General features: G+C 61.9%; 2 protein-coding genes across 2 annotated transcripts in view; one reads left to right on the top strand and one right to left on the bottom strand.

Annotated features, from left to right (window-relative positions):
* Fbxl15 (F-box and leucine rich repeat protein 15) overlaps positions 1 to 1034 on the bottom strand; it is a 2295-nt gene extending 1261 nt beyond the window's left edge. Inside the window, exons 1-3 of the mRNA XM_004631475.2 lie at positions 648 to 1034; positions 430 to 554; positions 1 to 270 (exon numbers count right to left, since the gene is read on the bottom strand). Coding sequence (XP_004631532.1) covers positions 1 to 270; positions 430 to 482 — 323 coding nt within the window. The 5' untranslated portion in view covers positions 483 to 554; positions 648 to 1034. The remainder of the gene's footprint in view (positions 271 to 429; positions 555 to 647) is intronic.
* A 365-nt stretch (positions 1035 to 1399) lies between these two features.
* Positions 1400 to 12363, top strand: part of Psd (pleckstrin and Sec7 domain containing) — a 14778-nt gene continuing 3814 nt past the window's right edge. The window contains exons 1-11 of the mRNA XM_023715593.1: positions 1400 to 1545; positions 4014 to 4749; positions 4990 to 5092; positions 5482 to 5842; positions 6484 to 6921; positions 7979 to 8173; positions 8324 to 8404; positions 8575 to 8687; positions 9196 to 9254; positions 9339 to 9428; positions 12218 to 12261. Coding sequence (XP_023571361.1) covers positions 1436 to 1545; positions 4014 to 4749; positions 4990 to 5092; positions 5482 to 5842; positions 6484 to 6921; positions 7979 to 8173; positions 8324 to 8404; positions 8575 to 8687; positions 9196 to 9254; positions 9339 to 9428; positions 12218 to 12261 — 2330 coding nt within the window. The 5' untranslated portion in view covers positions 1400 to 1435. The remainder of the gene's footprint in view (positions 1546 to 4013; positions 4750 to 4989; positions 5093 to 5481; positions 5843 to 6483; positions 6922 to 7978; positions 8174 to 8323; positions 8405 to 8574; positions 8688 to 9195; positions 9255 to 9338; positions 9429 to 12217; positions 12262 to 12363) is intronic.

The raw sequence follows: 12363 nt of genomic DNA, 5'->3' as shown, positions 1-12363 counted from the left end.
CGAGGTCGCGGAGGAGTCGCTGCCGAGTGAGGCGCGGGCGGAGCGGCGCTCATCATGGGTGAGGCACTTAGGGGCAGCGGCCGGGGCCGGGGCCGGGGCTCCCGGGCCGTGCTCACCTGCGCGGCGTCGAAGCAGCGCAGCCCCGCCAGGTGCAGCTGGACGAGCGCCCGGAAGGCCCGGCTGACGCGCTGCAGCCGGAGCAGCTGGCGCAGCGGCACCCGGCTCAGGACGTGCGGGAGCAGCACGTCTTCCCAGGGCAGGTCCAGCAGCCTGCGAGTACAGGGGCGTCCGCGTCGCTGCCGCCGGTCCCTACAAGCCCGCCTCCGCTGTTCTCTCGGGCCCCGGCTCGCCGGGGCGGGCTCCGGTTCCGGCTCAGCTCCCCTCCCCTGAGTCTCTCTTCCCTCCCTCGATCCATCCAGTACTCGGTACCTGACCGCTGCAGGTTCTTGCTCCCCTCCGGACCGCTCCACCGGTGACTCCATCGCTGTCTACCGCGCGTGCGCAGTAAGATCTCTCTCCGGCCTCGGAACCGCAGCAGTGAACCGCCTACTGGGCTGTCGAGACAGACCGATTCAATCGAGCGCAGTCTCGCTGAGGAACCTATCTATCTGAAAGCTTTCTGGATGGACCTGAAGCTGAAGCAGAACGCACCAGTGGTGTAACATGAGATCTTGCCTTCTTGGCTGCAGGGCTTGAAGCCCGAGGCTGCAGGAGCGGTGGGCGCAGGTTGCCTGGCGGTCTTGGTCCGGGCGAGTCCGGCCTGCTGCCTCCGAGTGAAGTGGTGGGCGGAGCGGGGCAGCCGGAGGCGGAGGGGCGGAGCCAGGATCCCAGTTTACCCAAGCAAATCCCCACCCCCACCCCGTCTTTAACGACTTGGAAAAATGGGGGAAAATTGCCCAGGCTCTTCTTAATCTCGGGCCCGCAGTAGGCGCTCAGTAAGTAACTGCCTGGGCTGGAGGGTAGCTCTGTGTTCGAGCTCTTGCACCTGCCAGGCGTGAGTGAGGTCCTGAGTTCGATCCCCCGCACTGCCAAAATAGTGAAGAACAAATAAATGGGATGAAGCTCAAATTTTCCTTTCCATCATGCAAATTTTTATCAGACCTCCCATCCCTAGATAGTTGTGAAATACAAAACTATCCGTCCTCTCCACTTAAGGACGGCGTAGGCCGAATTTTGCCTGGGGAGAAAGACAGAGGGTATTAAGAAGCACTGTACATTCGGCGGGTACGTTCCTTTCCTGGAGTCCAGGAAGGTGGAATGCTAGCTCAGCCCACTAGGAGTCCAACCCTGCCCTGGGTAACTGTGGGGGGGGCCTGGGCCACGGTGGGGCCAGGGAGCGACCCTCTCACTGCCTCCCTAGGTCCTAGTCCCAGGCTCGGCTCTGGGAATCCCTGGAGTTACTCTTTCCTCCATCCACGGGCTGGGGAGGTGAAGGATGCTGGGCCCCTGCCATCTGTCGGGGTCTCGCGCCCCTTCTTGCAGCTGCTTCAGCCGCCCGCCCGTTCCATTCCCAGCCGTGATCTCGGGGCTTCGGCACTCTACAAGGTGGGCAGCTCTGTGCTTTCACTCCATTTTAAAGATGGGGAAACCGAGGCCCTGGAGAGAAAGCGTCTTGACCAGGTTCAAACGAGACTGGGGTAGAAAACCCAAATATCCTGGTTTTCCCAGAATCCCCTTCACGCTCCCTCACCCCTCTACTGCAGCAATAAGGGAAAAGTCGGCATCAGGAAAAGCCCAGAAAGGGATCTAGTTGGACGAGGCCTTGCTTCCTCTTCTTCCTCAGGCTGCTCCGGGAAGAGGCAGCTAGGACTGACCTCTGCAAAGATAGACGTGGGCGCGCACCACCTCCGGCCGCGCGCGCCTCCTCTCCCTCCCCGCTTTGTTCACACCTCTGCGCCTGCGTAGTACGACCAATCTGGCGCTGTCCCCTTCAGCACCACGCGGAGCCCGCGCCACCCCTCCCCGCGGTGAGCCCCGCGCACCCCCGCCTCGCACTTCCGCACGCCCCCTGACCGCTAGCGCAGACCCCTTCTTCCTTCTGAGGTCATCACCTGCCCACTCTGGCTTTCCTAAAGAGAGTAGTTGCCACAGTAATCCGTGGGGCCCTTTCTTAAAATAGCCAGACCCCTGGTCGAGGACACTAGGGTGGCCCGTCCTCCTCCACTCCTTCTAGTCTCGGGGTCATCCTGCCTGAGCTCTTAACCCTGGAGGGCAAGACAACTAGCTTAGGCAGCAAGCAAGTTCTCCAAGTCTGATTTACTCCTGACTTATTCCGGGGTGGGTGAGCAGGACTGGATCTCTTGGGTCTGAGATTTGGAACCCCAAGGGCTCAAGACGGTGTCCCTTTGATCTCCCTTCCATAGTGGGCCTTCTGGTTCTAGGGGGCGGGTCCGGTCTACACTGCACCTTGTGCCTTGCGCGGCCTCGTGCTCGTGGGGGCGGGAGCGTGTGTGGCATGTAACAGGTCATGTGGCAGCCTCCTAGGGACACGCGTGGGGTCTGGAACGGGACACGCGTGTGCAGCGGGGCCCTGCATGCCTCAAGATTCAGTGGGCAAGAGGGATATGGACGCTAGTGCGGCGGGCATGTGAGGGTCTGGGAGCAGCCCCCGGGCTTCCCTGCCCTCCCCCTCGTCTGGGGAGGGTTCTAGGCTGGCGGCAGAGCCCAGTGGGGGTTTAGAGACGAGGGGGGTTGGCAGCTTTGGGGCTCAGGGCCTTAGGAGAGGAGGGAGGGGGAGATTAGCGTTGTGGAGCGGCTCGCGGGGTGGGGGTGTTGGAGGAGGGACCGGAGGCAGGCGGGCCTGAAGCAGCGGGAGCTGCGCCGCCTGCACGGCTGAGCTGGGGCCCGGCCTCCTCTCTGCTTCCCCTCGGTCCCAGCTCCGGAAGAGCCGCGGTGAGTACTGAGGTGGTTCTGGATAGGGGCCACAGAGGGCATGCAGGGGTCCCTACTGAGCTTCAAGAGCCTGCCTGGTAGCCTTGGGCTCCTGACCTCGGTCCCTACCCCTCCCTATTATCCCTTCTAGTCCTTGGGCTGGGCAAGATGTGTTGTATTCCTGGGGAGGAGGGGAAGAGAGGGGAGGAGAGGGTATCGGTGCCGTCTTACCCCAGACCCCAAGACTGTCGTGGGGGAGGGGAGGGTGTGTGCCTCTGTTCTACATGTGTGTAAACTGTAAACGGGCATCTGTGTTGGTACGTGATTGTGACCAGTAGGTCTAGCAGTACACCTGCGCCTCTGTGTGCCCTGGAGCATGAATGAGCGCCTGTGTATATATTTAGGTACCTCTTTGTGTGTTCCTGTTTGACGACGGTGTGTGTGTAAAACAAGCATGTGCCTTTCCATTACACACATATTTGTTATGACTGAGAGTGCATGAGGGTGTGTCTTTAGGCAGTATGTGTGTGTCTGTATCTAGCGGAGGGTGTTGCTTATGTGTCTAACTGACTGATACACTTGTCCTTAGGTATATGCATGTGCTGTGCATACGTGTACTGTGAATGCGTGTATTTGTCTGTACCTGTATGAAAAAAGAATCTCTTCTTACTCCGCATCTGTGTAACAGGGTAGGAGCCTCTGCTCAGGCCTCTCTGCTCACCTACACCCTGAGCCTCAGCCTGCTATCGTCCCTACATAACCCCTGTTCTCCCTGCTCCTCCTCCCATGAGCCCTAGTTGGCCCTCTCCCAGTGAGTGAGCCCCTAAGAGGGCCTGGAAGGACCTGGCCTGCAGGCTGCTGGCTGGCAGGCACTCCCAGTTCAGAGCTGGGGAGCAGTCCCCCAACACCAGATGTATCCCCAAACTGCCCAGGGTCTTGACCAACTTCTGCACTAGCTTCCTCTGTCCCAGAGCAATGCCGAAGGCCCACCAGTTGGGCTGTCCCCTTCTCCTCTGCCCCAAGGGTGGGCTCAGTGAGCCCCTGTTCCTGGGATGGGCTGGGTCCCTGGAACCCCCTCCCTGCCCTGTGGCCCTGCCCATTGAGCTCCCGCACTTCATGCCCTGCTCCCTCCTCTCTTGCAGGCCTACTGAAGAGCATGCAGCCCCCTCACCCCCCACCTGTCCTGGCCATCCCTGCCCCCCCAGCCTGACCCCCGGCCCCAGCATGGCCCAGGGTGCCATGCGCTTCTGCTCGGAAGGTGACTGTGCCATCTCCCCACCACGATGTCCTCGTCGCTGGCTCCCCGAAGGCCCAGTACCCCAGAGCCCCCCAGCCAGCATGTACGGCAGCACAGGCTCCTTGCTACGGCGAGTGGCAGGTCCAGGTCCCCAAGGCCGGGATCTGGGGCGGGTGACAGCACCCTGTACGCCTCTGCGTGGCCCCCCCTCTCCTTGTATTCCCCCCTCAACTTGGGCACCATCTTCCCCTCCTGGGCAGCCCCCACCGGGGACCCGGAGCTCCGTGGTCATCTTCCGCTTTGTAGAGAAGGCCAGCGTGAGGCCGCTCAATGGGCTGCCTGCGTCTGGAGGCCTGAGTCGGAGCTGGGACCTGGGCAGGGTGTCTTCCTCCAGGCCCGCCCCAGCCCTTGGGCCTGGCTCCAACCGAAAGTTTCGACTGGAGGCATCCACATCAGACCCACTTCCGGCTGGAGGGGGCTCTGTCCTTCCTGGCATCCGGAACACTCTCCCAAGGCCACCAGTCCCACCCCAGGCTGGGGCAGATGGCCTCTACTCCTCTCTCCCCAATGGGCTGGGGGGCCCTCCCGAGCATCTGGCCACCCTTTTCCGAGGACCTGATGACATTGGGTTCCTGAACCAGGTATGCCACCTTGTGTGGGCTCCCTGGAGCCAGGTGCCCCTGGGAAGGAAATCCCCTTGGCCCCTGTCAGATTTGGGCCTGTCTGGTACTTATTCTGAATCCTTTAATATCCCGTTCCCCCTCTCTCTTGTCCTCTGTGTTTGTCCCTGTGTGTTTGTACTTCGACTTCTACCCCACATTCTCATGTCTTTGTATGTCTGGGTTTATCTCTGGGCGCCTGTCTCTCTGTCTGTGGCTCAGGGGGACACCTGGTCCTCCCCCCGGGAAGTCTCCTCTCATGCTCAGAGAATTGCTCGAGCCAAATGGGAATTCTTCTATGGCTCTTTGGACCCCCCCAGCTCAGGTAAGGCTGAAGCCAGGCATCAGGCAGAGCCCTGCACAGCAGCTGAGACCCTGTCAGCTCCCTTCTGGCCTTTCCCAATGCTCTCCTGAGCCAAGGTCAAAACTTCTCCCATTTGTCCTGACAGTGACTGGAGCAGGCCTGGGCCAGGTCGGAGGAAGCTGGGTCATGCAGGGCAGGGATGGCTTTGACTAGAAGAGAGGCCAGTCCCCTTAAGGCTTCTCCAAGCTGTTGGACAGGAACTTTGTCTACAATGAGGTCCATGGCAGGATGAATGGTGGCTAGACAGACAGACTTCCTGCCCACTAGAGATCGTGGGGAGTCCCGGACAGAGCCAGGCCAGGTACCACATGCCACCACCTGACCTTGCTGCCCATGCGTGCCTACCACAGGTGCTAAGCCCCCAGAGCAGGCACCCCGCTCCCCGCCCACGGGGGGCTCAGGGCCAGGCTCTGGGGTGGCTGTGGGGCGAGCAGCTGAGTACTCGGAGACAGACTTGGACACAGTGCCCCTGCGGTGCTACCGAGAGACCAACATCGACGAGGTGCTGGCTGAGAGGGAAGAGGCGGACTCAGCCATCGAGAGCCAGCCCAGCTCTGAGGGGCCGCCGGGCACCACCGCACCACCTGCCCCATGTCTTGGCCTGTGTCTCAGGCCTTGTTCCAGCCTGGGCATCAGCAATGAGGAGGAGGATGGGGCAGGCGGAGAAGAAGATGTGGATGATGAGGTGTTTGAGGCCTCAGAGGGGTCCCGGTGAGTGGGGAGATGGGAATGGAATGTGTCTCAGTCTCTCACTGGCTTCATGGAACTGGGTCAAAGGGACTGGGACAGGATGGGAAGCTGGGACTCTGGAAGCAATGGGGTGGCATCCCAGGGCTGGGGCCAGGCTCAGCAGGGACCTGGGAGGTGGAGAGCAGCCAGAAAGAGGGCAGGGGTCCTAGAAGACCATGGCTGGGGAGAGGCCAGAAGTCAGGACCCAGCCTGGGACATGGAGCATCAGTCTGAGCCCTGGGCCCACAACAGAGGGACGATGTGGGGCTTTCCTTTCTGTCTCACACCCCACTGCAGCTTGGAGCCTCATCTCCTAAGATGTTGCCAGAAATAGCAATGGGATGGCAGGAGGGAAGCGGATCAGGGGAAAGGAGGAGAAAGGGAGATTAGCAGGGGGGTGGAGAGGCTGCGTGCTGGAGAAGGGTGGGACTGGGCAGGACCACAGAGGTGCGGATACCCTTGGACCCTCTACCCTGGCTCTTGTTTTTGTTTTCTTTTTCAATGGGATTGGGCCTGTGCCAAAGGAAAGGTGAATGTGTGGACAACAGGGTCAGAGTTCAGTGAAATCGCGCCGTGATTTGGGCTCCAGGGCCCTGATAAGACCTCTTCCCCACCCTCAGCAGGCCAGGGGACCGGATGTCTCACCACGGGCCTGTCAAGTCTCCTGTGCCCTTCCTCCCTGGGACCAGCCCTTCTGCTGACGGGCCTGACTCTTTCAGTTGTGTGTTTGAAGCCATCCTGGAGTCACACCGGGCCAAAGGCACCTCCTACACCAGCCTCGCTTCCCTGGAGGCCCTGGCCTCCCCTGGCCCAACTCAGAGCCCCTTTTTCACCTTTGAGCTGCCTCCCCAGCCCCCTGCACCGCGGCCTGATCCCCCTGCTCCTGCCCCACTTGCCCTTCTGGAGCCAGATTCTGGTACCAGCTCTGCTGCTGATGGTCCTTGGACACAAAGAGGGGAAGAAGAGGCAGAGGCTGGGGCCAGGCTGTCCCCAGGAAGGCAGCCCCCTAGTCCTTGCCACTCAGAGGACAGCCTTGGGCTAGGGGCCACACCCCTGGGCAGGTAGGTAATTCCTCTGGTCCCTCAGCCCTGGGGTCCCCCGGCCCAGCTGGCTTAAGGGGCAGATCCCCAGAAAGTGAGGATGCAATTTATATTCCTGACTCCTGGCAGTTAGCAGATGTCTATTACATTTCCTTCCCCTGGCCACGCCTCCCCCTGGGCTCGGACCCCGAGGTTAGAGAAACCAAGATTCAGACTGAAAGATCCTCAGAGAATGCCCCCTTCTCTGCTGGGGGGCCCTCTACTTCTCCAGGGGAGTCTTTCTACTCCACCCAAACTGGAAGCTTCTTCAAAGATGGAGCCAGCTGCCCCCCTACCTCCTCCCTCTTGAGCTGCTCCCCATAAGGCGTCTCTCACCCCATCCCAGGGAAGTCCTTCCACAGCCTAACCTTTCGGCTCTCCCCTTTGCCAGCTACCCTCTCAGTCACAGAAGCCATGGCAACAGGAGGGGGTGGCCAGGGAGACAGGGTTGCCTAGCAACCAGGAGTTTCCAGTCCTCTGTCTCTGGGGTGACAGGTGGCTTTGCTAGTAGAGCAGCTGGGGTAGGAAGGGGAAGGGAGGAAAGGAGATGCAGGGTGTGCCCTGACCCCCCAGCCCCCTAACTCTACAGCTTGCTTCTGTGTGGGAAGATGCCAAGGAAGGCTGGCTGCAGGGCAGCCTTGCAAGCCTGGCTGTCCCTCCTACATTTGGATGTTTGCCTGACCCTCCACTGTTTCGCCCTGGCAGCCCATCTATCCTGCCTTGCCCACAGGCTCAGAGACTGTGTTCTGAGGAGGGCTAGTGTGGGGATGGCAATATGTATCTACTGGCAAACTTAGGCCCTGGGAACAGAACTGCATAGCAGCAAGTTGGATGAGGGTTAGACTTGAGGCAGGACTTCCACACAGAGGTAACAATGATGAAGTAGGCTGCTCTAGACAACTTGAGCAGGCTTGCTCTCTGGAGAAACAGAAAGTGCTTTCCCATGTCTCTCCCTGTCTGTCTTTTGGGTCTGGTGGTGCAGGGAAGCTTGAGAGGGCCTCTGGGAGCCCCGAGCCCACCCTGCTGCTCTACCCAGCAGTGAGCCACCCCCGAGTCAGCTGGTCTCAGACTCCGACTCAGAGCTGGACAGCACGGAGCGGCTGGCACTGGGAAGCACAGATACCTTGTCCAACGGGCAGAAAGCAGATCTGGAGGCTGCACAGCGACTAGCCAAGAGGCTGTACAGACTAGATGGCTTCAGGAAGGCCGATGTGGCCCGGCACCTGGGCAAGAAGTAAAGCTTCGGAGTGGGGCTCGGGGCTGGGGCAGAAGGCATCCCTGGCAGCCCTCCATGTCCTCTCCATCCAACTTGCCTGGGTCCTTGGGAACCCTCAACCCGTTCCTTGGCACTGCCTCTGAACCCCACCAATCTTTCTGCCTACAGCAATGACTTCAGCAAACTGGTGGCCGGCGAGTATCTCAAGTTCTTTGTCTTCACGGGCATGACTCTGGACCAAGCTCTGAGGTGGGTGCGGGCCCTTGTTGGAGTCTCCACTCTCCAGGAGTGGGGTGTGGGCTGGCCAGCTACGCTTGCTCCAAGCCCTGTGCTTCCCTGCCAGCCCTGGTGGCAACCTTCCTTCCCAGCTGGCTGGGAATGGCCTGGGAAGGCTGCAGCATGCCTTTACCCTTCTCCAGGGTGTTTCTGAAGGAGCTGGCCTTAATGGGCGAGACCCAGGAACGTGAGCGCGTATTGGCTCATTTCTCCCAGCGGTACTTCCAATGCAATCCTGAAGCCTTGTCCTCGGAGGGTGAGGAGGTTGGGGACACTGCTGTCCCCATTGGCCACTGCGGTGGATGGGCTGGGAATGGCACGTGTGCATAGGAGGGATGAAGGCACATAGGTGGGGCGTGTGGAGTGACACGCGGGCAGGCCTCTTGCTGGGGCAGGAGCCAAGAGGCAGGTGGCAGGTGTGTCTGCACGCAGTTGTTTCCATACATGTGCTGCACGGCACTTGGCTGGAGGGCGCGTTGCACTAGTAACTACACAGCTGTGCAAGCTCTGCTTGCTCTTGCTTATCAGGGTGTGCGGAAACAGCCATGCAGAGCAGGCCAGGAGCTTGGGAGGGGCCCTCGGGAGAAGGAAGGCCCTGGCCTCCAGGATGGCGCTGCAGGAAACACAGGGAAGGGCTCTTTAACAGGGCCCAGGTCTTAGAAGTGTGGGTCAGCTGGGGTCTTGAGGGTGCAGGGGATACACTGGGAAGCTAGGCCACAGTAGCGCGCCTGGGGTGGCCAGGCTGAGCGAAAGTTCTCCCCTAGACGGCGCCCACACGCTGACCTGCGCCCTCATGCTACTCAACACAGATCTCCACGGCCACGTGAGTGGGGCGGGCGGGGACAAGAGCCAGACTCCGTCCAGAGACACGGGGCCCCCCAACTCACAGGTGTGTTTCCTCCCTCAGAACATAGGAAAACGCATGACCTGTGGGGACTTCATCGGGAACCTGGAGGGCCTCAACGATGGCGGCGACTTCCCCAGGGAGCTGCTCAAGGTCAGAGCGGAAGGAGCTGCGGGAGGGAAGGACAGCCAGGAGCTAGCGGGCGGGCGGGCGGGCGGGCTGGGAAGAGGGGAGGCGCAGTGACTCAGCCGGGACCACCCCCGCCGGCGTCTCCCAACCGCGCCCCAGGGGGGGGCGTGGCCCTGGCCTCCGCCTCCGCCCCCTCGGGCCCCGCCGGCGTGCCCCGAGGATGGAGAGGTGCGGGGGGTGGGAGTGGGGCGACAGGCGCCCGTTCCAAGGCACGGCCATCTCGAGAGCCCGGAGGGACAAAGGCTTTCTCCAGTAACAGATTCTGTGCTCTGGCTTCCTCGGGGACAGCCCGGAGCCGGCTGTGAGCAGTCACAAACGCCAGGCAGGTCCCCGGGTTCACTCCTGTAGCCGACCGGTGGAGCTATCCAGAGGCCTGGACTCACCCGAAGAAACCCAGGGTGGGACCGAGGGGTCTCTGGGTCACTACACACACGTGACCGCACTGACCGTGTCGTAGAAGCGCCTGCGCCTGAGGACTGTGGCTTCTGTCTGGGGTGTGTGTGGGTGACCAGAGGTGTCGCTGAGCATGGAGTGAGCACGGAGTCAGGTTGTGGAGACACGGCAGGGTGTCTCTGAGCCCAGGGTGTGTGTGGCTCGAGTTTGCTCTTCGGGTGTCGGCTGGGTGTGTGGCTCGGAGGCCAGGGGGCGGGCGGGCGCGAGCTGCAGCAGCGGGATCGCTCGGAGCTGGGGTGAACATGCATTGGTTCGTCAGGGTATTTGGGAGGCATGTCCGAGACCGGGTGCGTGGACGTGAGTGGGGTGTCTGCGGGCGACCTGGCAGAGACAGGACCACCCACGCCTATTCTATCGCCAGCGGGCTTGGAGCCCGGACCCGGCCTCGCGCCGGGCACCCCACGCATGCGCCCCGCCGGCCTTCGCGCCCTTCCCTCCGGCGTCCCTGGTTGCCCGCCCCGCCCCTCCCCCGCTCCGCTCCGCGCCCCTCCCCCGCCCCTCCTCCCTCCCCCGCCCCTCCCCCTTCTCTCTCCTCCCCTCCCTTCCGCTCGGCTCCAGCGGCGCCCCCTCCCCCGCGCCGTGCCGCGCCGCGCCGCGCCGCGCTCCGTCTCTGTGCGTCGGTGGGCGCCGGCCGGGCTCGGGCCGCGCACGCCGGCTGCTCAGAGCCGCCCGTCTGTCCGTCCGTCCGTCCGGGCGGGGGCTCGGCCGCGGCGGGCTGGCAGGGGCATGGCCGGGCCAGCATGATCGGCGTCAACAGCATCCACAGCGGCGCGGGGCGGCTGCGCTCGCGCTCCTTGTGCTCCGTGCGCTACGGACGCACGCACCGCGGCGCCGAGACCCTGTGCTACGGCTGGCCGCAGCGCTCGCGCAGCCTCAAGCCGGTGCTCTACACCGACTTAGTGGTCAGCCGCCTGCAGAGCCGCCGGAAGAAGAAGGCGGTGAGGGGGCGGGGGGAGCGGGGGAGCGAGGGATGGCACCCGTGGGCGGCTGAGGGGGCCACGGACGGGTGCGGCGTGGCCTCCCGAGCTGCGTCTTTCTAGGAGGAAGCCTGACGGGGCTCGCATGTGGGGTTCGGGATCTTCCAGGGCACGTGTGGCTCTAAGCAGGGGTCTTGGTCAGCGGCCAGCCAGCGTTGCTGATAAGACACTTGCGACGTTAGGAGTGAGGGAACCGGGTCCGGGTGAGCCGGCTGTGGGGTCTCCGGGCCGAGTGTGCCGGGAAGGCTGTGTTGATGGGAGAGGATATGCCACGGGTGTCCCCACCCAGGCTGGGCGTGCAGGTTGGGGACAGCTGGTCAGCCTGGGACAGAAGGAGTCAGGCTGGTTTGTTGGGGTGTGCTCTGGGAGGGGTGCTGTGTCCCATTGCTGAGAGGACCGACGTCACTACTGCACACAGCTCACATGCAGGCAGCATCACGGTCACACACAGCAACACATGCACATGCTGGGACACACCCACTCAGGAGGGCTGGTGAAGCGCCCCCACAGTGGGAGGTGCCGGCGCAGACCCACATCCCAGGCCACTCCCCAGCACAGGGGTCCCCATCCTACTCCTGGAGGCCAGGCTCTCCTTTATCTCCCTAAGGCTAAGGCTGCATCCTGTCCCCTAGGCAAGCTGTGTGACTGTGAAGTGCTTAGTTAAGAAGCTCAAAGTTTTGGGTGGACAGGGATTGGAACCTAGAAGCGATGCTTCAGACTAGTGTGTACTCCTGCCATGTGAAGTGGGACATGGGTGGGGTGCTGGGGCCTGGCAGTTGGCATGGCAGGGCTGTTGGCTTGGGGGAGGCCTCTGCTTGTCCTGGATTTGGAGCCAAGATCATGCATTCCTCTTTAGTCAAGAAAGCGCTGAGAAGGCGGGCCTAGCACTTGGCCTCACTTTTCCCATATATCCTATGTGGGCTTGTCCTATGGAAGCAGGCCAGAGGACATGGCTGGGGGAAGGAGGGTTTCTTGGGCTACTCCCCCATTTTCTTCAGGACTGTGCGTGCCCCACACTTGAGCAGGAGAATCCTTTAACAACAGCAGCAATGATAAGTGTCCACTCTGTGTCAGACACCCCATGTGCCACCTGTTTGGTCCCACATGTTGCTTGGCTCATTCCTTTCCAAGGATACCTGTGCGAGGTCATGCAGCTAGGGTGGTGGAGCAGGGTTCCTGTAGCCCAGAGCTGTTTGTGATCCTTCTGGTCTGCTGTCCCCAACTCGTTCCATCTTCCTCTCGCGTGGGAGGTGGGTTCCAAACCCTGAATCTCAGGGACACAGTGCACCTTCCCCAGGACTGACCTGCTCTGTTCCTCCTCAGGCCTTGTACAGCTCCATCAAGAATGAAAAACTTCAGTGGGCCATGTGAGTCCTGGGGCCCTAGGTTGGGGGGGGGGTGCGAGCTGCGAAGGCTCCCTCACTTCAGTGGGCCCTGTGAGTCCTGGGGCCCTAGGTTGGGGGGGTGCG

The sequence above is a fragment of the Octodon degus genome, unplaced genomic scaffold (assembly GCF_000260255.1).
Source record: "Octodon degus isolate 3935 unplaced genomic scaffold, OctDeg1.0 scaffold00042, whole genome shotgun sequence".
Taxonomy (NCBI): domain Eukaryota; kingdom Metazoa; phylum Chordata; class Mammalia; order Rodentia; family Octodontidae; genus Octodon; species Octodon degus.
The sequence above is the reverse complement of the archived record's forward strand: the minus strand, read 5'-3'. Positions and strand labels throughout refer to the sequence as shown.